This window comes from Vanrija albida, assembly GCF_041260175.1.
Source record: "Vanrija albida strain AlHP1 chromosome Unknown contig_5, whole genome shotgun sequence".
Taxonomy (NCBI): domain Eukaryota; kingdom Fungi; phylum Basidiomycota; class Tremellomycetes; order Trichosporonales; family Trichosporonaceae; genus Vanrija; species Vanrija albida.
The window spans coordinates 2,569,534-2,593,627 of record NW_027191424.1 but is presented as its reverse complement, the minus strand read 5'-3'; the positions used below and the strand labels follow the sequence as shown (position 1 = coordinate 2,593,627).

At 63.2% G+C, this 24,094-nt stretch overlaps 9 protein-coding genes and 1 non-coding gene across 10 annotated transcripts; 5 read left to right on the top strand and 5 right to left on the bottom strand.

Annotated features, from left to right (window-relative positions):
• Positions 1-961: 961 nt before the first annotated feature.
• On the top strand, positions 962-2,442 carry Q8F55_007171 (uncharacterized protein; the record flags this gene model as incomplete). Its single annotated transcript, XM_069355610.1, has 2 exons — positions 962-1,294; positions 1,333-2,442. 2 exons carry the CDS (start codon positions 962-964, stop codon positions 2,440-2,442), a joined length of 1,443 nt encoding a protein of 480 aa, XP_069207681.1.
• A 463-nt stretch (positions 2,443-2,905) lies between these two features.
• Q8F55_007170 (uncharacterized protein) lies at positions 2,906-4,330 on the bottom strand (the record flags this gene model as incomplete). Its single annotated transcript, XM_069355609.1, has 4 exons — positions 2,906-3,171; positions 3,254-3,505; positions 3,554-4,147; positions 4,180-4,330. The coding sequence occupies 4 exons, from the start codon at positions 4,328-4,330 to the stop codon at positions 2,906-2,908; spliced, it is 1,263 nt and encodes a 420-aa protein (XP_069207680.1).
• A 657-nt stretch (positions 4,331-4,987) lies between these two features.
• Positions 4,988-7,579, bottom strand: LAC9 (lactose regulatory protein lac9 and GAL4-like protein; the record flags this gene model as incomplete). The annotated part of the gene is made up of 6 exons (XM_069355608.1): positions 4,988-5,356; positions 5,391-5,861; positions 5,911-6,413; positions 6,451-7,112; positions 7,149-7,281; positions 7,402-7,579. The coding sequence occupies 6 exons, from the start codon at positions 7,577-7,579 to the stop codon at positions 4,988-4,990; spliced, it is 2,316 nt and encodes a 771-aa protein (XP_069207679.1).
• A 955-nt stretch (positions 7,580-8,534) lies between these two features.
• PUB1 (E3 ubiquitin-protein ligase pub1) lies at positions 8,535-9,881 on the top strand (the record flags this gene model as incomplete). The annotated part of the gene is made up of 3 exons (XM_069355607.1): positions 8,535-8,983; positions 9,021-9,754; positions 9,802-9,881. 3 exons carry the CDS (start codon positions 8,535-8,537, stop codon positions 9,879-9,881), a joined length of 1,263 nt encoding a protein of 420 aa, XP_069207678.1.
• A 497-nt stretch (positions 9,882-10,378) lies between these two features.
• Q8F55_007167 lies at positions 10,379-10,463 on the top strand. The gene has a single exon. It is a non-coding gene; the product is annotated as a tRNA-Thr (tRNA).
• Positions 10,464-12,304: 1,841 nt separating this feature from the next.
• On the bottom strand, positions 12,305-12,679 carry Q8F55_007166 (uncharacterized protein; the record flags this gene model as incomplete). Its single annotated transcript, XM_069355606.1, has 3 exons — positions 12,305-12,395; positions 12,430-12,544; positions 12,622-12,679. 3 exons carry the CDS (start codon positions 12,677-12,679, stop codon positions 12,305-12,307), a joined length of 264 nt encoding a protein of 87 aa, XP_069207677.1.
• Positions 12,680-13,448: 769 nt separating this feature from the next.
• On the top strand, positions 13,449-17,298 carry set9 (histone lysine methyltransferase Set9; the record flags this gene model as incomplete). The annotated part of the gene is made up of 10 exons (XM_069355605.1): positions 13,449-13,682; positions 13,751-13,797; positions 13,846-13,911; positions 13,970-14,447; positions 14,503-14,603; positions 14,642-14,677; positions 14,716-15,192; positions 15,235-16,693; positions 16,754-17,074; positions 17,167-17,298. The coding sequence occupies 10 exons, from the start codon at positions 13,449-13,451 to the stop codon at positions 17,296-17,298; spliced, it is 3,351 nt and encodes a 1,116-aa protein (XP_069207676.1).
• Positions 17,299-18,642: 1,344 nt separating this feature from the next.
• On the top strand, positions 18,643-20,783 carry UGP1 (UTP-glucose-1-phosphate uridylyltransferase; the record flags this gene model as incomplete). The annotated part of the gene is made up of 6 exons (XM_069355604.1): positions 18,643-18,696; positions 18,814-18,909; positions 19,137-19,213; positions 19,374-20,098; positions 20,147-20,487; positions 20,577-20,783. 6 exons carry the CDS (start codon positions 18,643-18,645, stop codon positions 20,781-20,783), a joined length of 1,500 nt encoding a protein of 499 aa, XP_069207675.1.
• Positions 20,784-21,484: 701 nt separating this feature from the next.
• POM33 (Transmembrane nucleoporin) lies at positions 21,485-22,604 on the bottom strand (the record flags this gene model as incomplete). Its single annotated transcript, XM_069355603.1, has 5 exons — positions 21,485-21,902; positions 22,018-22,099; positions 22,149-22,171; positions 22,260-22,449; positions 22,538-22,604. 5 exons carry the CDS (start codon positions 22,602-22,604, stop codon positions 21,485-21,487), a joined length of 780 nt encoding a protein of 259 aa, XP_069207674.1.
• Positions 22,605-23,239: 635 nt separating this feature from the next.
• Q8F55_007162 (uncharacterized protein) lies at positions 23,240-24,003 on the bottom strand (the record flags this gene model as incomplete). The annotated part of the gene is made up of 4 exons (XM_069355602.1): positions 23,240-23,352; positions 23,421-23,428; positions 23,468-23,526; positions 23,626-24,003. 4 exons carry the CDS (start codon positions 24,001-24,003, stop codon positions 23,240-23,242), a joined length of 558 nt encoding a protein of 185 aa, XP_069207673.1.
• Between the last annotated feature and the right edge of the window lie 91 nt (positions 24,004-24,094).

Sequence of the window (24,094 nt, the reverse complement as noted above, 5' to 3'; positions counted from 1 at the left end):
TGATAGAACCAGACAAGCTAGACAAGTGCCGAGGCGACAGGCATTGCTCTAGACGCTGCTGCCGTGGAGTAACAGGCATGAACGTAGCAAAGCATGGTTCTGCAGCAGAGCCACTACCCACGCACAGCCACTCGAACTCGAGGTCGACACGCGCCTTGCACATGTCTGCCATGCAGTCGGCGTCGGCGACTCCGAGATAATCTGATATCTGATCATCTGATCTGCCGCCGGTTCGGCTTACGGCCGCGGGTGCTTACGGGGATTCCGAACGACCACAACATTTTTGGACATAGCCGCCTCTCCGAGAAGCTATTCTGCGCTGCGGCCAACCTGCGCAGACGGAGCGGCGAGTGGCAAGCGGCGACGGGAGCGAGCAGCCCCAGCGCGCTCGGTCTCTTGGTCAGCAGCGACGAGGGGCACCGCACAAACCTTGGCGCCGAGGGGCGGTCCGGCGGCGGCAGCGGCGGCGGAGGCGCTGCCGGCCGGCGCCGGGCTACATGCGAGCAAGCCGAGCGCGGCCCGCCAAGCGGGAGGGGGGGTCACATGCCGGCCCGCTGGTGCATACCTCAGCAACTTGCAGCTATCGGCCTAGGCCGATGCGCGTGGGACGCTGCTCTGAATCAGCAACGCGACTTTCGACTTAACCTCGCCAGCTGGCGTGGGACAACCCCGCAGCTTGGCACGGTAAGCGGCGGGTGCTGCTTGCCGCACGCTTGCCGCCCGATGAGAGCGGGGCTGGTCTTTGCTACTTTCTGGGGCTGATTATCCTTTTTATCCAGTGTACGCCCGCCAGTGTAGCATGCATATCCGCATGTTTCTTGCCTGCTTGCTTACTATCAAAATACGGCCCGCCCGGTCGCAAGGCACCTGACGACAAGTACATAAGCCGCACGAGGCAGCGACGACCAGCACACCAGCCACAAGAGGAGCGACAGAGCTCCACTGCACCCACACACACACAATGACCTCTGAAAAGGCAGCACGCGACACCGACTCGATGGACGGGCGCACGCTCGCGTCGAGCGCCGAGGCAGAGCGCGAGGACAAGGCCACCCCGCTCCCCCAGCTCGAGCGCACACGGACGCAAGAGGACTTTCCCCAGGACACGGTGATGACCACGGGCAACCCGGCCCCGCAGCGCGTCTTCTCGCGCATCTCGCAGATGACCCACCGCACCGACGTCGAGGTCAAGGAGCCAGACGGCACGGTCGTCACCTTTCCCGACGGGGGGTGGCGCGCGTGGCTCGTCGTCATCGGCGGCATGCACACGCTGTTTGCGACCTTTGGCTTTGTTGTGAGTTGTGCTGTGCTTGGCAACTGCTGACACTCCAGAACGCGTGGGGCATCTTCCAGCAGTACTACGAGGCCAACATGTTCCCGGACAAATCTACCTCGCAAATCGCGTGGATCGGCTCGCTCCAGTACCTCCTCATCTACCTGCCAGCAGTGTACATCGGGCGCCTGGTCGACCTGTCCCAGTTCTACTGGCCGTTCTGGATCGCGAGCGTCATGTACGCCGTGAGCATCTTCCTCACGGCCCAGGTCAAGGAGTACTGGCAGGCCATGTTGACGCACGGCGTCCTGTTCGGGCTGAGCGCCGGCGTGCTCTTCTGCCCGGGTATCGCCGTCGTCCAGCACTGGTTCTTTGAGCGCCGCGCGCTCGCCCTCGGCGCCGTCGCGTGCGCGTCAAGCATGGGCGGCACCGTCTTCCCCATCATGGTCAGCCGGCTGCTCGAGCGCGTCGGCTTCCAGTGGACCATGCGGATATCCGCCTTCGTCCTGCTCTACTGCTGCACCGTCGCCTCGCTGTGCCTCCGCACCCGCCTCCCGCCCAAGGCTGCCCCGGGCGGCATCTTCAACGTCGCCGCCTTCAAGTCGGCCCCGTACGCCCTCTTCACCCTCGGCTCCTTCTTCATGATGGCCGGCCTGTACACGCCGCTCTCGTTCTTCGACCTCATGGGCCGCCAGCAGGGACTGGGCTCGTACTCGACCTACCTCATCGCCATTGCCAACGCCTTCTCGCTCGTCGGCCGCGCCGGCCCCGCCCTCATCGCCGACAGGACGGGCAGCGTCAACATCCTCATCCCGGGCCTCCTCGGCTCGGCAGCGACGACGTTTGCCTGGCCCTACTGCACCACCAAGGTGACGCTCACCGTCATCGCCGCGCTCAACGGCATCTTCCAGGGCTGCTTCGTCTCGCTCCTCGCGCCCGGTGTCGCCTCGCTCGGCTCGGTGGAGGACCTCGGCCGCCGCTTCGGCATGGTCAACACCATCATGTCGTTTGGCTCGCTGCTCGGCGCGCCCGTGTCCGGCGCCATTCTCGCAAAGTACGACTTCCACGCCGTGTCCTACTACGCGGGCTCGATGATCCTCGCGGGGTTCATTTGCTTCCTGCTCTCGCGCCAGATCAACCTCAAGGGCAAGCTGTGGGGCAAGATGTAGCAGTCTGTGGCAATCTGCCAGGCTCGTAGACGGACATCACCACTGTACTACCACACCAGCTAGACCGCATACATCGCACATAATCTTGACACCGCGCATCTGTACATAGACGTAGACTGCATGCATACGTCCCGAAGGGCAGGGCCCCCAGCCGCGACTCGGCCGCCGCCGCCGTCCCGAGAGATACCCGCACGCTCGGGTATCGCGTATCTCGCCAGGGCGAGTGCGTTGCGTTCGTTGCTGTCGGTGCTCCGAGTGTACCCCGGGTGCCAAGCAAGCGTCGGGTATGTGAGAGGTGGCGTCGGGTGTGTATGTACATGGACGTCTCCGCGGCTCCGCGGGGCGGGCGTGGGGATAGCCAGCCGACAAGCGAGGTTGACCGTTGGCCCCGCTCCCCACACTGCCACCAGCCTCGGCCCCCACCACAGTCCCAGTACTGTATCTATGCATGCAAGTCTAGCCCCTACACCCTCTTCCTGCGCGTCTTCTCCGACGCCCACCGGATCGCCCACGTCGCCTCATACGTCTTGACGGCGTCGGCGTAGCTGCTGAGCACGGGGATGTCGCTGCTGCCCTTGCCCGCGAGGTCGATGAACGTCGCCATCTCGGACAGGAACGGGTCGTCGTCGTGGAACTTGTGCACCTCCTCGACGTCCGAGCCCGGGCGGCGCACGTACAGCGTCGGGCGGTTGTACGGGTCCGTCAGCTTGAGCTGGTAGCCGTCTGCGACTGGGGGGGTGTTAGCGGGGCCGTCCCGGGTGATGGGGAGAAGAAGAGGGATAGGGGGGAGGGGGAGGGGGGGGGGACTCACAAACCGCCAGCTCGGTGCTAAACTCTGTGCCCTGCAGCGCTACACCATGCTCGAGATGCCCGATCGCGCCCGACTCGTACTTCCACGTCGCGGACGTGAAGCGCGGGATGCGGTCGTCCTCTGGGATCTGGGTCTCGTCGACGGCCATCTTGCTCAGCTGCCCCGGCTTCTCGTACCACTCGATCGAGTGGGCGAGGATGGAGGCCAGGTCGACCTCGCCGCCAAAGTAGCGCGACAGGTCGACAAAGTGCGCTGGGGGGCGTTAGCGGTGCCACACCCCCTCGTCCGTGCGCCACTCACTCGCCTGCTCGACAATCGGGCCGCAGTCGATCGACTTGTTCCACCACGCCGGCTTGGCGCTGTGCTCGTACGCCATGACGTAGCGCGCGCTCGTCATCATCACCGTCAGGTCGTTCTCCCTGATAATCTCCTTCATCTTCTGCACGGCCGCCGAGTAGCGGAGCATGTATCCCACGCTGACGAGCGATCCCTTGCGCGCCTCGAGCAGCTCGGCGACCCTGCGCGCCTCCTCGACCGGGCCAGTGGCCACGGGCTTCTCGACGAAGAGCGCGGCGGCGGGGAACGCGTCGGTGAGCTGCACCTCTGCGTCGAAGCCGCGGCTCGCGTCCGTCGTCCCCCTGAACGCGGGTGGCGACCCAAGCAGCACCAAGTCCGGCGGGGAGGCGGCGAGCGCCTCCGCAGCGGCCTTGACGGACGGGTACACCACCGTCTCCGCGTAGGCCGGCGCCGCAAGCGTCGCGGCCTTGCTGGCCAGCACACCGGCGGCGCGCTCGCCCGCCGGGTCGACGAGCCCGACGACGCGCAGCCGCGCGCCGAGCTTGGCCTCGAGCCGCTGGCTGTGGTTCCAAGGCCCCTCATCCGAGCCAAAGTTGACTGGCGTCAGCGCGGCTGGCGCAAGCACTCACTGTTGCCCGCGCCGACGATGAGCACGCTCACGGGCGGGCCGGGCTCGGGCACGACCTTGGGCCGCGGGATGTCGGACAGCGCGCGGCGCGCGGCGGCGGCGTGCAAGGCGGCGGGGCGGGCGGCGGCGCGCAGTGGTCGGAGCGCGAGCATAGCTGGGTGTGTATGCATGCTGCCGTCTCGCTTGCCGGTATTTATTGCATGACGCCGCCTCGGCTCGGGCCCCACCCTGCCGAACGGGGAGCGGACCGAACCCCCCGCTCCTTGTCGGCAGCCTGTTTCCCGACGCCGAGAGCCCACGCTTGGCCGACGCCGCGGGCCACGACGCCGCGGGCAGACGCCGCGGGCAGACGCCGCGGGCCACGACGCGCCGCGCGACGCTGCACGCGCGCTCGCTGCCCGCTGGGTGTGGGCGGGGCGTGCCCTCCGCTCGGCGGCGCAGGATATCGGCGTCTTGCGCCAGCCATATCCGCGCTCGCTTGCTCGTCCGCTTCGCCGGGGTTTGGGGGGCGGGCTGGGGCTGCGCTGCGCGCACGCGTTATCGAGTTGCAGAGTACGGACCGAGCACGGCGCGGGCGCCGAGGGCTCCAGATCGTGGCAGCTGGCCTCTCCGCGTCCTCTGTAAGAAAGCACCTGCAGCGCAATGCCCAGACTAGTTGCCGATCGCGGAATGTGGCTCCTCCATGCCACGAGCTCTTAGCCGATGAGCTCAGCCACGCCAACACGTTACGAGCTATCACGACGACTGGTACACACGTATACAACCCAAGATAAGATACTATACACTACACATGAGAGCCACGCCGCCGCCTAGAACTGGAACCCATTGTTCTGGAACAGGTGGTCCCAGCCGCCCGACGCGTTGATGTTCGGCAGCGCCAGCTCGTTGCCCATGATTTCCAGCCAGTACCGCTCCACGTCGAGGATGGCCGCGTTCTGCCCCTCCTCGACCATGGGCGGCCACGACACGGGCGTCGGGAGCACGCCATCGCCCACAGAGCTCGGCACCGTGCCGATAATGTTCTCGAGGATGGTCGCGTACGTGTTGCCCACGGTACGCAGCGACTTGAGCTGCCGGAACCACCCGGCCGTCGTCTGGATCACGATGCGCCACGTCCCGACCGACGGGTGGTTGGGCTCCATCACCACCGACAGGAGGATGGTCAGGGCCGATTGGAACTGTCATCAGCGTCGCTCGCTCGGGGCCACTTACGGCAAAGAAGAGCGTGTACCACTCGGCACCGCGCGCAAAGTCGCCCTCGGTGTTGGTGTACTCGCCCATGTCGTGCAGGTTGTCGAGCGCGAGCGACCGGCACGTCTCGATCGCCTCGCGCATCCCCGGCGAGATGGACAGGTGGTTGCCGTTTCTGGCGTCCCACGCCGCGGCGAGCAGAATCGGGCGGTACAGGATCGCGCGAAAGTCACGGATGCGCCACACCTGGATCGACCGCGCGAGACGGTACGGCCCGGCCGGGTTGTGCCACTCGGCCGGAAGCGTGGAGATTGCAGCGACAATCTTGGCGTCGTACCGCTTGATCTGCTCGAGTGTGGGGGTGTGCGACTGTAGAATCCGGTCATGCACGAGTGTCGCGATACGTGCCAGTGTCGACTGCATAATGACCGCCGAGTAGGAAGTGATATCCGACACGTTGTGGGGGCGCGTCTCGCTCGACACTGTCAGGTGCTATGCGCCCATGTCAGCGCTTAGCAACAGGCTGGACCACACAACCTACCTCATCAGAGCAGTTGATGGGGAGCGGCACGGCACCGAGGTACACTGATCCAACGCCCTGCGGACGGCCAAACGTGACAGAGCATCCCGATTCGAGCGAGATGATGGACCACCACACGCGTGACCGCATTTCCTTCTCCAACGGCGAGCCGTGCCAGCCAGCTAGCGGCGTGTGAAGGCCCAGCCCGACCGCCATGCGAATCGCCAAACCAAGCGTCAAGTATCCCGCGTTCGGCCGGTTCGCGCGCTGGAGGTAGTTGGCCATGATGGCGAGGCCCTGCACGAGCTGCAGCGACCCCTCTTCCAGCATGTCGCGCTGCAGCGCCGACCGCGCAACCTCATAGTAGGCGTACCCTGGGTCGCTCTCGTCCATCGCTCCGTCGAATGCGCCCATCGCGAAGATCATGTACAGCAAGACTTCGGATCCAGGCGACTTGGACACGGGGAGGGCGCCCATAATCTGCGCGCGGATCGTGGGTTCGTGCACGAGCGGCGTGTTGCCGTCTGTCTCGTGAGCACCATCCTGACATCCCCTACTCACGGAAATAGCGAAAGTAGCTGTCCACCAGTGGTATGATCTCAGTCAACGGCGGTAGGGGTTTCATCGGGCGGTGTGCCGACACGGAGCGGCGCGAAGAGGACAGCGTATCGCGCCGGTTGAGAACGCCAGCCACGTCCAAGCCTGTGACGTTCCCCGGTGACACTGTAAACGATGTTGGCGAGACCGACAACGTGTGGTTGGGTGTCAATCTCCGGATGACGTTGACAAACGTCGCGCCAGACGACAAGCCCATGTAGCTGACACCCTCCTCGCCGTTCGCTAGCGATCCCATGCCGTCGAGCGCCAGCTGGCCGCCTGTATCCGGATCCTCGTGCCACTCATACGTCCCCGGGTCGCGGTTGGGTTCGACAACGAACGCATGGGGGTGCTCGGAGTCGTACTCGCCCGCCGGGACGGGCGACATGACGCGTGACACGGGCATGTGCGGCGTGCCGTACCGCGACGACGACTCGCGTGGCCGATCCCTCTCGCGGTGCTGGGCGGTGGGGTGCGGACTCCGGCCGGCCGACGCTGGCCGCGGCAGTGTCTCGAGCGCGAGCGACCGCGCCCCCGCCAACCCGATATCACCCCACCGCTCGAACGCCTCGGGCAGGCTAAAACCCGAGAAAATCGAGTCCCACAATTGCTCATACACATCGATTCTGGCGTTAGCGGTGAACGAAACTGGCATGTCTCACCTTGTCTCGAGCTCGGTCATGCGTGCGCGGGTTAGCGGTGATCGGTTGGGCCGGTCCGCGTAGTAGCACTCGCGAGAGTCCTGATCGCACCGTGCACAGGGGTGGCCTCCGGCACACGCGATTTTCCGTTGGCCTGAGGTGTTAGCGCTGGGCAGGACCGGGGATGTCGGCGTCGCGCGACAGCCTATGGCCATCGGTGGTGTCACCGATGCCCTGCTGTCGCACCGTCGCCACGCAGGCAGGTTCCACTCACGACAAGCCTCGCACGCGGTAATGGCGCGCTGCTTCTTCCCCGCCGAGCCCGCGCGCTCCTCCGAGTCTGGGCTCCGTGTCTTCCTCTGCGCGCCGTTTCCGTTTCCATAGCTCGAGCTAGACGGGGCACCGTTGCCGTTGCCGTTTGTGTGGATCGCCGACAGAGGCTTGAGGCTCATATTGCTGCGAGTGTGCTCTGAGTGTGGCTAAACTTCTCTTTGTGGCGAGGTAATGTTTGGCGGCGCGTGCGTCGACAACAAATGGCTGCTGCGGCTCGTTGTTGACCGGTTGTATTTAGGCAGCGAGTAAGCGGACTGCCGCGTCCGCTCAATAGCCACTGCCGCCTCGGCGACTGAAGAGCGTGATGTGGACAGTGGCTGCCTGAGCGGGGATTCGTGTCCGCCAATACTCGTGTTACGTGCGCGATGCGTGTGAGATGGAGAAGATGAAATGCTCGTTGTCAGAAGATTGTCAGTGGGCAGGATATGAGATGGGGACAAGCCCCAGTCCCCGCATTGTCGCATGTGGGGTGACTCGCCGTGGCTTTCGCCGTCCTGCCCGATTTTTCGGTATCACAAAGCGTCAAGATTGCGCTGTAATCGTGATGAAAATGACACGTGTAAAGTAGTGGAAGTAATTTCTGAATCCGCACGCGTCGTGTGTCGCTCGTCTATAGTGTCCCGGTTTGGAAGTGCGTCGTACGCAGCAGACGACCAGTTGGGTGGTTGGTGGGTCAGTCACACTTGGTACATCGGCCTCGTCTCTCCACTCTCCTTCCTCTCTCTCTCTCTCACTCATCTCTCTCTCTCTCTTGCTCCTCTCTCTCGGGTACTCTCTCATCGGGCTCTCTCGTCGTCTCTCGTCTTCTTTCTTCTCTCCTCTCCGTTCCGGGCTCTTCAGGTTTCCTTCTTGGCACCAAGCGACACCACAACAACCCTCAACAGCAATCTTTCCCCCCCCTTCGCCATCTCTCACGCGACACGACCTGCACAAAACAAGTTCATTTTACAAAAGCATTCGACTCGGAGAAAAAACAATAGCTATCACGCTATCGCACCTATTCAAACGCATCTTCCAGCACTATTCAACATGAGCGGCACTCAATTCCAAATCCCGACATTCTCATCTCCAGCCATGCCGCCTGCAGAGGCACCCAAAAAGCCCCATCTCTACATCGGCAACCTCTCGCCCCGCGTCACGGACCAGATGCTCGCCGAGATCTTTTCGGTTGCCGGCGCTGTCGTCTCGGCCAAGATCATCCAGGACAGGAACTTTCAGCACGGGGGGTTCAACTACGGCTTCGTCGAGTACACCGACATGCGGTCTGCCGAGCAGGCCTTGACGACCCTCAACGGCCGCAAGATCTTCGACTCGGAGATCCGCGTCAACTGGGCCTACCAGGGCCAGGTGAACCGCGAGGACACGCAGCACCACTTCCACGTCTTCGTCGGAGACCTCAGCCCAGAGGTCAATGATGAGGTTCTTGCCAACGCCTTTGCCGCCCTCGGCTCGATGAGCGAAGCCCGCGTCATGTGGGACATGAACTCGGGAAAGAGCAGGGGCTACGGGTTCTTGTCATTCAGGTGGGTGATCATTGGTGGAACACGGGCTGACATGCAGGGACAAGAGCGACGCCGAGCAGGCCATTGCGACGATGAACGGCGAGTGGCTGGGCTCTCGCTCTATCCGTGTCAACTGGGCCAACCAGAAGACGCAGACCGGTGGCTCGCGCTCCATCGCCATGCCCAGCGGCGCTGGTGGGGGACCTGCCGCAGGCGGCGGCTTCCCTCCGGCTGCTGGCCCGCTCACGTTTGAGCAGATTGCCGCCCAGACGCCAGACTACAACACTACCGTCTATGTCGGCAACCTCATCCCCTACACCACGCAGGCCGACCTCATTCCCCTGTTCCAGAGCTACGGCTACATTGTCGAGATCCGCATGCAGGCCGACCGCGGCTTTGCGTTTGTCAAGCTCGACACGCATAGCAACGCGGCGCTGGCCATCAGCAACCTCCAAAACAATCTTGTCCACGGCCGCCCGATCAAGTGCTCGTGGGGCAAGGACAGGCATACCGAGGCGCTTGGCTTCGCTGCCCATGCCCCGCCCCAGCAGCCTCAGCAGCCCCAACAGCATCAACCACAGCAGCAGCAGCATCAGCAACCCCAGCACACACAGCAGCAACCCCACTTCTCTCAAAACTACTCGTACTACCCCGGCTACACTGGCATTCCCGGCCAGCCTGGCGCGCAGATGTCGGCCCCGCAGCACGACTCGGGCGCCCCTGGCGCGGCCCAGGCTGCATGGGACCCGGCCGCGGCCGCGTACTACCAGACTGGCTGGGGCGGTTTCTACAGTGAGTCGGGGTGGCGGCCAACGCGATACTCGAGCTAACCCGCCCAGACCAGCAGAACCCCCACGGCGCTCCCCAGGCTAACGGAGCCCATGGAGTGAACGGCGCCACGGGCGGCCACCAGCTTTAACCCCCCATTCACGAGCATTCTTCATTCAAAGCGCCCTTATACATGGCTTTGTTTTTGTAATCCCACTGTGGGCTGGGCCAAGTCCGGAAGCATTCCCCAGTGTGACACTTCTTCCACTATGCATTATCTTCACGCATATGAATGACTGGGGTGGGGGTATGGGGCGTTGAGAAGTGCGCTGCGCGGTGCAGGCTGTCGGGGATCGGGAAATGATAGTGAAACGACTGGGATGGTGGCGCCGTGGCACCAGGAGATCGACAGTCGATAGCTTGGTTACTCGCCAGTTTCCATCACTCCATCACCAAGGCATAGCGAGGGGACGCAGTACGACGGGGACGCAGCTCTGCGCTCCTTGTGCGTCATTCAACGCAAATTGGTGCAAATGAGAGCGCCCGACGCGCGCGAACGCAGAGTTCCTGCGCCAAGCAGCTACAGCTCATAAGCAGCCCCCGCTGCCCCGAAACAGCGCGATCAATTGATTCCGCTGACCACGAAATGCCTCTATAGCTTAGTGGTAGAGCATCACACTTGTACGTAATCCGTCAGATGTGGGGGTCCCGTGTTCAAACCACGGTGGAGGCTTAACGTTTTGCGTTTTGCCGCACGGCGCGGGTGTGCCTGGGGTGTTGAATCGTGACGATGGGGAGGTAGCTGCAATGGGGAGGTGGTCGGCGAGTGATGGGGCGGTGGGGGGTCGTGCATTGATCGACGGGGGCGGCGTCGGAGTGATGGCGGCGTATGCGTGTGTGGGTGTATGCGTGTGTGGGTGTGTGGGTGTGTGGCGGGGTATGCGAGCCGTGTGCTGGTGGTGTGAGGGGGGTGTGGGAGAGGGGATGAGCCCGGATTGAGTCGGAGCGATGGTGCTGACACCGGGGAGACTGGCTACGAGGGGGGCCTTAATGGGATGGGGGCTCGACGTGGTGAGGCGGCGGGGTGGCAAGGCGGCGAGAGGACGTGGCGAGAGGACATGGGGACAGGACGTCGGCAAGACTGGCGATACCCGGGCTCCGCCTCGCTTCGGGGTATCAAGTAGCGGCTGCGACGAAAGAGAGGAGGGAGGGGCAAGGTGCACTGAGGAAGAGAGGTAGGTGAAGTGTAAGAAGGAAATGCGACGTGAGGAGAGAGGATGGAGCGTGTACCTGTCGTCGAGGACGGGAGAGCGCAGCTCCACGAACACTGTCGCGTTGAAGGGCACCGAGCCTATACAATGGCAAGGGCGCTGGGCCTGCTAAAGCCTAGGGCGCAGGGGCAACGGGACTCGAGCTCTCCGCCTGGGGTCTAGCGGACGACGGGCCAAACGGAGGGCGTCAGGCGGGCGCGGCGGCCTGCGTGCTGGCCTCGCCGTCGAGCAGATGAGGCAGGTGACGCCCTCTGCTACGGGGCACAGTACATCGCCCCACTCGTGCCCCGTGGTGTGGCGTGACGCGCTGGTCTTGTGACGATGAGGTCTGGTGGGGCCAGTCTACAGCAGTGCCACACTGGCATCGGCGCCCGGCGCCAGACGGCGGAATCCCACGACACAATGTGGCGAGCATGCGCGGGGGGGGTAGGAGTGGAATGGAAGCGACGGGACAGCGAGAAGAAAGAGGGACGACGAGAAGAGAACGGGACGGCAACAGCGACAGCGAGGCAGAAGCGCACCGCGTTCGCTTGCCACGCCTCTACCGTATCAATTGCCAGACCCACGCTCTGGCTCCCCCGGCTTCTCGGGCATTGTAAATCATATCCGTCTGCACCAGTTCCAGAGCCTCGTCGACGGCGGCTTTGATCGATGTACTGATCGTGACTCTGCCCGCCACTGCCGGCGAGGATGCCACTGCCACTGGCACCTCGCGACCGCAACCGGACACTAGCCCTCGTCACCCCGGGGTCGGAGCAGCTGCACCGACTCTGAGCGGAGAGGGCTACCCCCGAGACCCGGTACCCAAGTGCCGCGGAGGCGGCAGTGTGGCAGGTCGGGCACAATACGGCGCACCGAGTACAATGAGGGGGGGCCGAGTTCAGTACATGTACCTTGTCAGTATTGTGAGTCGGATGATGGAACGACTGGCCAGCGTGAGCCGCTTTGTATGATACACCGAGGACAAGGACAAGGACACCAAATCCGCCTTGGACAAGGACGCCGAACCTGCCTCCGACACGGCCGCCAACGCCGCTCACACAGCACACACGAAACAATACGCAACCCTCCACAAAGCCGGAAAATGTGCATATGCGTACAATGTGTTTGATGCGTGGTGTTTATGCTGTCGGTAAATGAGATGGTAGTGCTCGGGCTGCCTGCATTGTCGAGAAGTCAGAGAAGGCCATGGGTAGAGCCGCGTCCAAGGCCATGGAGGGGAGCCGCGTCCGAGGCCACGGGGAGAGCCGCGTACGCGGCGGAGGGAAGGCGCGGCGCTGGCTTCCCCACCTCCGTCGCCCGCCTACACCCGCCCCATGCGCTTCTTCAGGTCGGCAATCTTGATATCGAGGTCGTTGCCCTCCTGGATGAGCTCCTTGCGCTCGTGCTCCAGCCTGCTGTCAGCTCTGCACTAGGCGTAAAGCTCACTGGGCAATGCGCGCGCGCACGGCGCGCTCCTTTACAATCTGCGACTCGTCGGGCACGGTCGCGAGCTCCTTGGCGAGGTAGCGCTCCTTGAGGGCGACGCCGGCGTAGATTGACACTGGGGGTGAGCGAGGACAATGGCAAGCGACGAGGGAAGGCGGGGTACAAAGGCCGGAGAGTGGCGACGCGACATACCAGGGACGACAACCACACAGGAAGCGAGGAGAATCTTGTTTGCTTGGATCAGTCTCATTGTTGCGGCTTGGGGGCGAGGTGCGGTAACAATGGATCGGGTGTTAATGTCGGTTGTTGTTGCAGTTGTCGTCACGAGGAAATGTTCAAATCTCAGGGCATTGTGGTTCCAGTCGCGAGGTAGAGAGTCAGCCGCCGCCGCCGCCGCCGTGCCCCGATCGATCCAGTCACCAAGTTCCCCCCTGGATACTTTCCCCCCCCTTGTCTCCTATTTGCTTGTTTTTTGTATTCGCCGTGCAGTAAACGAGCAATCACGTATAGACAGACGCACGCACGCACGCACCCGCGCGCTGCAGACCCCGCACGCCACGCACCGAAAGTAAAAGAGTCCCAAACAAACACGCAGTCAGCAACCGCATTCCACCCACTGCACCTGCACCCAAACCCACCATACGCGTGCTTTGCACTTAACGCACTCTACGGCCCCACCTTACGCACTTGCACTTGTCGCACCCCCGCCCCGTCTGCCGCCTGCACCGTACGCCCACCGCCCGCCAGCCGCCCGCCCGCCCGCGCCCAGACTCTACGACGATCCAAGACAACAGCTCATTCCCCCCCGCGCCTTGCACATTACTACTTGTGCCTTCCCCCACTCTTCCATCCGACAACTGGCACCCCTTCACAAACATCCTCTTGCACTCGCATCCCTCCCCGACCATTCTCTCCCCCTCTCTCCTCTCCCTTCCCCTCGCACACCAACTCTCCCACTCTCGCCATTCTCTCGCACCCAAGTCGTCCTCCCCACTCCCCCGATACAAGTCGTGGCGGAGATGCCGCGTCCACCTTCACAGCAGACACCGGCAAGTCAGGACGCGGCAACAGTCGAGCCTCACGCGACAACATGCCCCGCAGAAGACCTCTCAGAGGATGACGACCTTCTCTCCTACGTGCTCGTAGACCAACTCGGCGTGCTCCCAACAGATAGATTAGGCGTGCATCCACAACAAGTCAAGTTTGTCGGTCCAAAGTACAAGCGGGACGATGTTTTGGCATTGGTCAAACAGGTGAGTGCCCACCGACCAGACCGGCTTCCCTCTCTGTCGGCGTGCTCCACACTAACAACTCCGTGCAGACTGTCGTTGTTGGCGACCTCCCTCGCGGCGTCGACCTTCTCAAAGAGCAAGTCGCAGCTAATGGTTGCATGGCAAGCTGCTGACGGCCGTCCAGATTCTTCGTCTTTAAGGAGCATTTGGACAGTAAACAGACCAACAAGCAACGCGCTCGTTTCATCCAGTACGTCTCGAGTTCCCACATTCCACACTAGATATCAACAAAGCTGACCTTGCATCAGGCATCTGCGCAGGTATCTGATGATCTACACTCCCTCGTCGCGTATCGAGATTGCTCCTACCGATCGTTACTCGCACGTCTCTGGCCACCCCGAACTGGCAATCTACGCGGTAGCCTACCTCACCCCGGGCGCCACAGTCAGCGAGCTCCAGGGCAGTGTCGTCGACCTCCCCGAGGAGTGGAGGGAGGAGATGGACATTGGCGAGGGCTACGACGCCGTCGAGCCCGAGGGCGAGGAGGAGTCGGACGACGACGAGGATGACGGCGACGAGGAGGCGGAAGAAGAAGACGAAGACGAAGACGAAGACGACAGTGACACCGAGACTGTCGCAGCCTCGCGCCGCGCAGCAAAGGCCAAGGCTGCAGAGCTTCGTCCTCAGCGCCGCAGTGGCCGCACCAAGCGTCGAGACTTTAGCATCGTCTGGTCTAGCCTCAAGAACTGTTATCAGTTGTTTCTCGGTCCCGCCCGTTTCCTCAACGTGAGTGGCCACCAGCAGCGACACGGCGTGGCGTGCACCACTGACCTCGCCCCAGCATGACTGTAACCCCAACGTCGAGTTGCTGAGACAGGGCAAATACGTGACCTTCCGAGTCCTCCGCCCCATCCTGGTCAATGAGGAATTGACCACCTTCTAGTGGGTACAACTGAGCTGCGTCGAGACTGACAGGAAAGCGGCGAGAACTACTTTGGCAAGGGCAACATCGAGTGGTAAGTGCGGGCTCCTCAATCTGTGCTGACCTCTGCAGTCTTTGTGCCACCTGCGAGAAGAACCATCGAGGTGCCTTTACAAGGCCAGCCGACGCTACCGACTCACCCGCCGCTTCTGCCGACCTCTCGATCGCGGTCAACGGCAAATCGAGTCGCAGCCCCGACGCGGACGACGACGACGACCTTGCATCCGTGTCCGTGACTCCGAGAAAGGGTCGTGCAGCCGCTATCGCAAACGGGGTTGATTCACCGGCTCCCTCATCTCGAGGAGACGCAGATGACGACAGTGATGAAGACACCGAGCCACAACCACGGGTCCGCCCGATTCGCGAAGCACGCAAGAATGCAAAGCAGCTCGTGTTTACCAAGCGACGCCCAAAGCCAAAGCCCGTCGAAAATTCCGACGAGGAAGAGGACAGCGATCTGCCCGCCAACTTTGTCCGCTGCCTCACATGTGTCAAGCCGCTCATTGAGCGAGTCTGGTACAATTCGGCCTACTTTGATTTCTGCACCAAGTATGTCACAGTCTCTGTCGAGCGTGCTGACCCATCCCGCAGATGCATTCGACACGGACTCATCTATGGAATCAACTGGCCTTACCGCCGCTTAACAGACCGCACCCCCCGTCCACCACAACACCTGTGTGGCACGAATTACAGGTCGCGGATAAATCTCATCGACCTCGAACCCCCCTCCCTTGACAAGAAGCCACCGAAGAAGAAGACGGCTGCCGAAGCGCTTGCTGATGAGCACCACTATTTGGCCGCCCACGTTAACGCCCCGCCCTTCACCAGAGAGGAGCGCCGCGCCGCAAGGTTCCGCAACAAGAATGAGGCCGACGACATGGACATCGAGCAGCTTCGCGTAGCGGAATGGCAAAAGCAGGACGCCAAGGAGAAGGCAGACATCGCCGCCCAGGAGGCTCGTGAGCTCGCCAAGAAGCTTCGCGAAGAGGCCAAGCGCAAGCGGAACGAAGGCAAGATCCGCGGAACCGGCGTCTGGAGCCGCTACACCTTAGTCTCCAAGGAGGAAGAGGAGCGGCGTATCGCCGAGAAGAACAAGGTCGTCAGCGGCACCAGGAGAGGCGGTCGTTATCGTGCCGACTCGGACGAGGAGGAGCTCGCTCGCCAGGCGCAGGCAAAGGTCGACGAGCAGATCGCTCGGGAGAAGCGCAACCAAGAGAAGGCCAGAGAGTACCGCGAAAAGGACAAGCGGAAGCGCCTCAAGGCTGCCAAGGCTGCTGCTAAAGCGAAGAAGGGCCTCGCCGGCGCGGAGTCCGACGAGGATGACGAGGAGGAGGAAGAGGAAGAGGAAGAGGAGGAAGAGGAGGAAGAGGAAGAGGAGGAGGAGAAGGAAGAGGAGGAGGAAGAGGTCGAAGAGCAGGTTGAGGAGGTCGCCCTCGCCGACGCGGACACTGACGAGAGAATGGCCGTGGACAAGGAGCCATTACGTCCGGTTCTCGAGCAACAGACTCTCCAATTCCCGAAGGTGCCGTCGGCCAAGGAGGCCTTTGCCAGACCTGCCCCCAACGGGTCAGCTCGCACGCGCGGGTCGACGTTACAGTCTGTTGACCTTGACAAGGGCCGCCCCGCCTCCTCCCTCAAGGTTTCCGCCCCCTCCAAGTCTACTCCACCGCCAGCCACCCCCAAGGGGCGTTCGACCATCGTCGCGCCCACCTCTACCGCCCGACGTACTCCGAACTCGACTGCTTCCTCGACTGCTCGTCGCCCCACCTTGGCGTCTGCCCCCGTCTCACCCGACGACGTCATCGACCTGACGATTGACACGATTGACCTGACGGCTGATTCGGACGAGGAGGGCGAACGGCGTCGACCCCTCGCCTCCCTCAGCCCGGCCACGCGCCGCCGCGGCCCTCTACGCGGCATGGGCGACAGGTCGCCACCCGACTCGCAAACGTCAACGTTCGGCGGCGACGAGAACCCAAGAAAGCGCGGGCGCCCGCCTGGAACCGGTCACCACCAGAAGCGTGCCAAGCTGGCTAAAGCACGAGATGAGGCACGTGAACGACTCGCCTCCGTGTCGAATGCACCGGGAACTACTCTTACACTTGTGCAGACTGTCATTGCCAGCGAAGCAATTTCCAAGAACGGCAGGGATTCCGTGACGGCCCAGTGGACCGACTCGAATTCGACGACCTGGCTCAACTCGACTTCGCCGCAGACGTTGCGTTCGTCTCCAAGAACCTCGACAGTTGTTCGAGACGCATCGCCGACGTCACTGGATGAAACCTCGGCTGCCATGGACCTCGACCCACCACCAGTGTCGAGGGCGAGAGCAGCTCCCCCCACCGCCCACCGCGTTAGCTCGCCCTACAACACACAGCTCGGTGTGATGGGGGGTGGCCAGAAACGCAAGCGAATCTCCGACAGCAGCGAGGTAAGTTTGTCAGCCGTCGGTTCGTTCGTTATTGAACTCTAGTCTGCCCCCTGGCCGCGCTCCCAAGCTGCACGAGTTGACGCTCTGCTCAGGCCTCCAGTACCACGCCAGGCAAACGGCGAGCTCGACAGTTTTTCCAGTCGCGGACACAGTTTTACACTAAACCGAGTGCGTCGCTCGGGATTCAACCGGTGATCCCCGATGTGCCCCGTTCGCCTGGATGACAAGTGTCGTTCTCTGGACTCTGTCCACACCCCAGCCCCCGACCCCCCGGTGACTAGAAGTAGACTGTGCATAGCATGCTGGGTGTGCTGGGCGGGTGTGTGTGTGTGTTTTGGTATCTCTGCGTGCGCGCGCTGCTTTGTGTGCGCGCTGCTTTGTATGCGTCATGTAGCATCATCATCATGTCATTGGTTTTTGTGGCGGGTGGGGGGGGGGGTGCCACAGCGCGTGTGGCTGTGGTCGAGCGTGTTGTAGCAGGGTGTGCTAGGTGTGCTAGGGGTGCTGTCGCTGCGTGCATGGGAGGTGAGCGTGTCAGTGTCTGGTTAACACGCCAACATGTGATATAGGTTGCTCATGTGCGACTGGTGAAAGGGGATGTGTGAAGCACCGGTGAGTCTTGATCTCTTTGGCCGTTGTTTATGTTTTCATGGCGCCTCCCCCCTCGCCAGTCAATGACAATCAGGGGATCTGCACGCCACCATGTACGGGCAGGATCGCTCCCCCACTTGATTGGGGGTGGGTGTGCGCCAAGGCTGGCGGGCGTGCATCGCTTGACGGGGCCGTGGGCGCCATCCATGGCCAGGCCTCTTGGTAGCAGCGAGCACGAGGAGCAGTTTTTCCTCTGGGGAGTGCTGGTGCTGCAACTTGAGAGTGCTTTGCAAGATGTGGGGACGATGATCGGCGGCGTGCCGGCCCACCCCGCCCGCCCGGCGGATGCGTGCGGCGAGCAGTTTGCGCCTTCCTTGCCTGCGGGGAAGACGAGAGCAAGCACACGGCACGGCAAGACGCGGCACTGGGTGATTTTTTTTTTGGCCTCTGGGCTGTGCGGTGGCCCAGACTGGCGACTGGCGACTTGGTGAACCGTGTTGCTTGCCTCCGGGGTACGCGCCGAAGTAGTGCCTTGCTGCCTCACTGCCTTGGGCCGGCCGCATGCACGTTTCTACGCCCATTGGCCCGTTTGCCGCGGCGCGGTACGGCGCGGTGCGCGCTGCGCGGGGAGGGGAGGAGCGGCGGAGGCGGCGGCGGCTGCCATGTACGGGACACCACGTGACTTTGCCCTGAGTCGGCTAGGCTGCCCAGGGTGGATTGACGCGCGACGGCGGCACCTGACACGCAACTGGATGGTCTGACGTTTGGACGCTGGTAGAGCAGACCGGACCCCACTGTCCGCACTCGCCTTCGCCTTCCCCCTTTCCCCTCCCCCTGCATTGCTTTGGGGCTGACAACTACCACCCACAACCACAACCCACCCACCCATACATATCCTCATCCCATCCTTCCTTTCTCCCCCTCTTCTCCTCCTCTCTTCACTGTCCAAAGCAAAGCACTGCACATACTCTACAGCAATGGCTGCCAACCTCGCCCCCCAGCCCCCCCGCCAGCGCGGCCACTCGTCCATCGTAAGTAGCTAGCAGCCCACTGTCGTCACTGCCGCTGCCGCCGGCAGAAGCACCGGCAGCCCCAGCCGCAGCCCACCTCCCCTCCCCATCCACGGCACACGCTGACCCCCCACGCAGGACTTCAAGTCGGCGACGACGGGCATCGCTGCCAAGACGATGCGCAACGAGCTCAACCGCATGGTCGCCGGCGTGACGGACCCCGCTAAGAAGAAGGTGCGTGAGCCGGCTGGCCCGTCTAGGGCCCGTGTCGTCGTCGCCGTCGTCGTCGTGTCGCGCCGTCTGTAAGGCCGTCCTGCCCGTGTGTGCCGCCGTCGACACCGGCACACACAGCGACGCTCGCCTTGACCCACACGTCTAATTACAGACGGGCCGACACGCACACACGCGGGGCGCACAGACCCGCTCGTCGCAAGCCCACGTTTGCTGACGTGACTCACCAGATCTTCTCTGCCGAGATGGACAGCTTCTTCCTCCTCTTCAACCGCTTCCTTACCGAGAAGGCCAAGGGCGAGAAGATGTGAGTTTGGGCCGTTGTGCGCGAAACTGGGTAAGAGGGGGACGCGCAGAGGAGCCGGTGCGGCCGGCATGTCGCTTCTCTGCCCTTCTGCGCCCACGTTCGACGCGCGACGCGCTTGTTTTGATCGACCCGTTTGTGCTCGGCGCTAACGCCGCTACAGCGACTGGGACCGTATCCAGCCCCCCAAGCCTGAGCAGGTCCGCCCCTACAAGCAGCTCGAGAACGTCGACCCTTCGATCCTCGGCAAGCTTGCTGTCCTCAAGCTCAACGGTGGTCTCGGCACCACCATGGGCTGTGTCGGCCCCAAGTCGATCATCGAGGTCCGTGAGGGCATGACCTTCCTCGACCTCTCGGTCCGTCAGATCGAGCACCTGAACGAGAAGTACGGCGTCAACGTCCCCTTCATTCTCATGAACTCGTTCAACACGGACGACGACACTGCCCGCATCATCCAGAAGTACCAGAACCACAACATCAACATCCTCACCTTCAACCAGTCGCGCTACCCCCGTGTCGACAAGGAGTCGCTCCTCCCCTGCCCCCACGACGCCAACTCGGACAAGGCCAACTGGTACCCTCCCGGACACGGTGACATCTACGACGCCCTCAACAACTCTGGTCTCCTCGACCAGCTCATTGCTGCCGGCAAGGAGTACATCTTCGTCTCCAACGTTGACAACCTCGGCGCCGTCGTCGACCTGTCCATTCTCCAGACCATGATCGACTCGCAGGCAGAGTACGTCATGGAGGTCACCGACAAGACCAAGGCCGACATTAAGGGTGGTACCATCATCGACTACGAGGGCAAGCCCCGTCTCCTCGAGGTCGCCCAGGTCCCCAAGGACCACATTGACGAGTTCTGCTCGACTCGCAAGTTTAAGATTTGTAAGTAGCAAGCCAGCCAGAAAACCCGTAAGCTGACGCCCGCCCCAGTCAACACCAACAACATCTGGATCAACCTCAAGGCTATCAAGCGCATCATGGACAACGACGAGCTTGCCCTCGAGATCATTGTCAACAACAAGACGACCGACAAGGGCCAGGAGATCATCCAGCTCGAGACTGCCATTGGTGCCGCCATCAAGCACTTTGACTCTGCCATCGGCATCAACGTCCCCCGTTCGCGTTTCCTGCCCGTCAAGTCGTGCTCGGACCTGTTGCTCATCAAGTCGTCGCTCTACAACCTCCAGCACGGTGTCCTCACCATGGACAAGTCGCGCGAGTTTGGCGGTACCCCTGTTGTCAAGCTTGGCGGCGAGTTCAAGAAGGTTGCGGTGAGTACCCCGTGGCTGCGTGGCTTGCCGGCTTGCCGACGCACTGCCCATTCCATTCTCCCGAATCCGAGCACCCCTGACACGCCCAGAACTTTGAGAAGCGCTTCAAGTCGATCCCCGACATCAAGGAGCTCGACCACCTCACTGTTTCGGGCGACGTTTGGTTCGGCAAGGGCATCCGCCTCGCCGGCACCTGCATCTTTGTTGCCACCGAGGGCAACAAGATTATGATTCCCGACGGCACCAACCTCGAGAACAAGCTCATCACTGGCAACCTCAGCATCATTGACCACTAAACGCATCCATCTCCATAACCCAAAACCTCTAGCCTTGTCTTGCGTTTAGCGGATAGGTCTTCTTTATTAGTATTTGAGGCGTCTGCGCGTAGCGTGCGCCGATTCGGGATGCCGTATTCGATGTATGGATACGAGCACTCGGCACGTGGGGGCCGTGGGGGGTAGAGTGCGCATGTGTGACGCTCGGGCACGAGTGAGAGGGTTGTGGGATCCGCGACGTGTCAACTAGCTGCTGTATCGACGCGCGTCTGCGATAGTCGATCAAACTTCGGTTCGGCTCGCGGGACCTTAGTCAGTGACCAAGCCACCGCGACTCATTCGCCGTTGCCATGGTGCACCGCATCCATCGCTTGTGATGGCTGCGGCGGCGGCGCAGGACTTGGAACTCGCTGGCATAACTACGAGTGCATTCAACTTGCGCGCACGCACATGCGGGGTGCCTCGGCTACGGCGCAATAGGGCGGTTATCTAACAATGGGCAACGCTCAACGACTTGCACGGCAGGCAGGTGTCTGCTGAGCGGGACCGGGGGTGATTGGTGACGAGATGGGGGAGGAGGATTAGAGGTTGCGTGTGTGTGGGGTACGGAGGAGGGGTTGGGGGTAGGGGGGCTAGTGGCTCGCGTGAGGTGAAGCCGGTGTCGAGGCATGGCCTGGCGGCGCCCTCTGCGCTCACGCTGTCGTCGGCTTACTGCCGTCGACTTACTGCCGGGGGGCAGCAGGCGCGGGGCCACCGGCGGGCGCAGGTCCGGGCTGGGGGACGAGGTTGCCACCGCCCCAGGCGTGGATGGCGCGCTTGACCGTGGTCCAGCCGTTCTGGATGGCGCCGGGGTGGCCGGCCGCGAGCTGGTCAATCTTTGCGCCGATCGTGTTGATGGTCGAGCGCGTGAACGGCGAGGCGTGGTAGCGGAGTCTGATAAAGTGGGCGAGGAAGAGGGGCGCGACAAACGAGCCGCGGAAGGTGAGCGCGCCGAGGGTGACGCGAGCGAGGATGAGGATCTCGGCGTAGGCGACAAAGTTCATGGCCTTGTCGTAGTTGCCCTTGACCCAGAGCTGAATCTTGCGGCCGAGCGACTCGGCCCAGTTGGGTGGCGGGCGCTGGGCGCCGGCTGGGACTTTACTGGGGAGTGTGAGTGGTGAGCGCGGGAGTGCGGAGAGCAGTCGCAGAGGGGGTCGACCGGGTTGAAGGCCAGGTCGTCCAACCCGCGACGACACTCTGCTCAACTCCTACTCACGGGTAGAACTTCGGGAGGATGTTGGTGCGAAGGAAGGTTGCGCAGTGGAAGAGGGAGAATGTCGCGAAGGGAAGGATTGTGACTGTGGAGCGTGAGCGGGGGCGGGTCAGATGGGTTGCAGCAACACGAACCGTTGATGGGCTTGGAGATGAGCCTGGGGGTGTCAGTGCTGGGTACTATGCCGCCTCGAGCACGGCTGCTCTGCTGCAGCAGCACCGGCTGGCGCTGCTGCGCCGACTCACCAGTAAAACGCCAGAAGCCCATACTGCGCATTCTCGTCGACAAACGCGCGGCGAAGCCAGGCCGTTCCTGTCGGCCGGCCGAGCGACTTGAACACGACGATCGAGTAGGACAGCAGGGCGCCGAGGTAGACGAGGCGGTACGGTGTGGTTGGGGTTCCGCGGAAAAGGAGCGTCTGGAGGAGGATGTAGGCTGGGGTTGTCAGTGGGGCCGGGGGGCACGCGACGAGGGCTGGCGGGCGGGCGCGGCGGCCATGCCGGTCGCCGTGCGCCTCACGCACCAGAGTTGACGAGCACGGTGGCGTGCCCAAACGCCCAGAGGTAGTGCGGATCGAGGATGGATGCCATGGTGTGCGAGATGGTGGGTGGGAGCGGGGTGGATGGGAAGGCTGGTGGGAGGAGGGGAGCGGAGACGAGCTCGGCGGCGGGCGGCGGGTGGTGGTGGGTGCTGTCGGGTGGGGGGTATGCGCGCGGGGTCGTGCTTGTGCTCGTTTGCCGTCTGCGGTGGATGCTGCTGGGCGGGTGCTGGATGAGGCGAGGCGAGGGGGATGAGGAGTGTTGAAGAAAGAAGGAGTGGGGGGGTGGGAGGGGGCTGCTCAATGTGACGTACAGCCGGGCGGGCGGGGCGGCGGCGGCTGGCTGGCTGGCTGGCTGGCTGGCTGGCGGGCCTGGCTGGGGTGGCACTCTGCACCGCGGCGCCCACATTCGATTGGACAGGGCGGAGTTGTACCTCAAGTCCGACGGCAACGACGCGTGGTCAAATGCATGCAGCGTGCAGCAGCTTCCACGCCGTACGAGATAAACACGAGGGTGTGGCTACGCAGTGGGCTTGCCGCGCCGCGCCCCGCTGGCACGGCGGGCTGTGCGCTGGCAGGTCATAGTCATATACATGGTACGGTACAGTGCGGCGCGGCGCGGCGACGAGCCGCGCGCCTCTCAGTCATCTCATCGCGTCTCGTCTACGGCGGGGCACTCTCGCCCGCCTAAATCGTGTTCTTCTTGACCGGCGGCGTGGGGCTCGCGGGCTCGACGCCGCCCTGCATCAGGTCGGCGATGGCGGTCTCGAGGTTGTCTATGCGGGTCGACATTTCCGTCACTGCGGGGGGTTAGCGGGGCGTAGGGGAGCGGCGCTCGAGGGGCGGCGCGAGCTCGGCGTCGACTCACTCCGGGACCTGTACGTCAGCGGTGTCAGCTCACCACACGCGACTCACAGCACCTGCTCGGACATGGCGTCGAAGCGCTCCTCGAGCGAGTTGAGGAGGGTGTCGACCTGGGGGTGGTGGTTAGCGGGGTCGTCGGCGGGGCGGGGTCGTCGTCGCCGCGCGGACGCTCACCGCCGCCTGCGGCGACGGTGAGCTCGTCTACTCACAAACCCGCACAGCTCGCCCGGCGTCGCCACGTTCTTCGCGTTGAGCGACGACCCGGCGGCGGCCTCAGCCGCAGCCTTGTCCCCCATCTTCTTCTTGTCCGGGCTGGCGCTGCCGACCATGCTCAGGCGGGCAGTGTGCAGTGCCGGTGTTGACGAAGTCATGGTTGGGTTTCGTCGCGTGGGCGTTGCGTCGAGGGGTGGTGCGTGGTCGGGCACGGGCCGGGGCGGGGGCGGGGAGTCGAGCGCGGGCGCGGGTGCGGGCGCGGGCGAGGGGGAGGACGAGGAGAAGAAGGCGTCGGTGGGCGAGGTCAGCCCGGGGGACGGGGTGGACCGGAGGGACGACGACGTGCGGATGGCCGAGCGGCGCTTGAGGCTCATGCGGGGGAGTTGGCTGAGTTAAGTGCGGTGTGGTGCGGCGCGTCGATGGCGGAGTGGCAAGTGATGGCACGCGGCGGCGGCGCACGTCGCA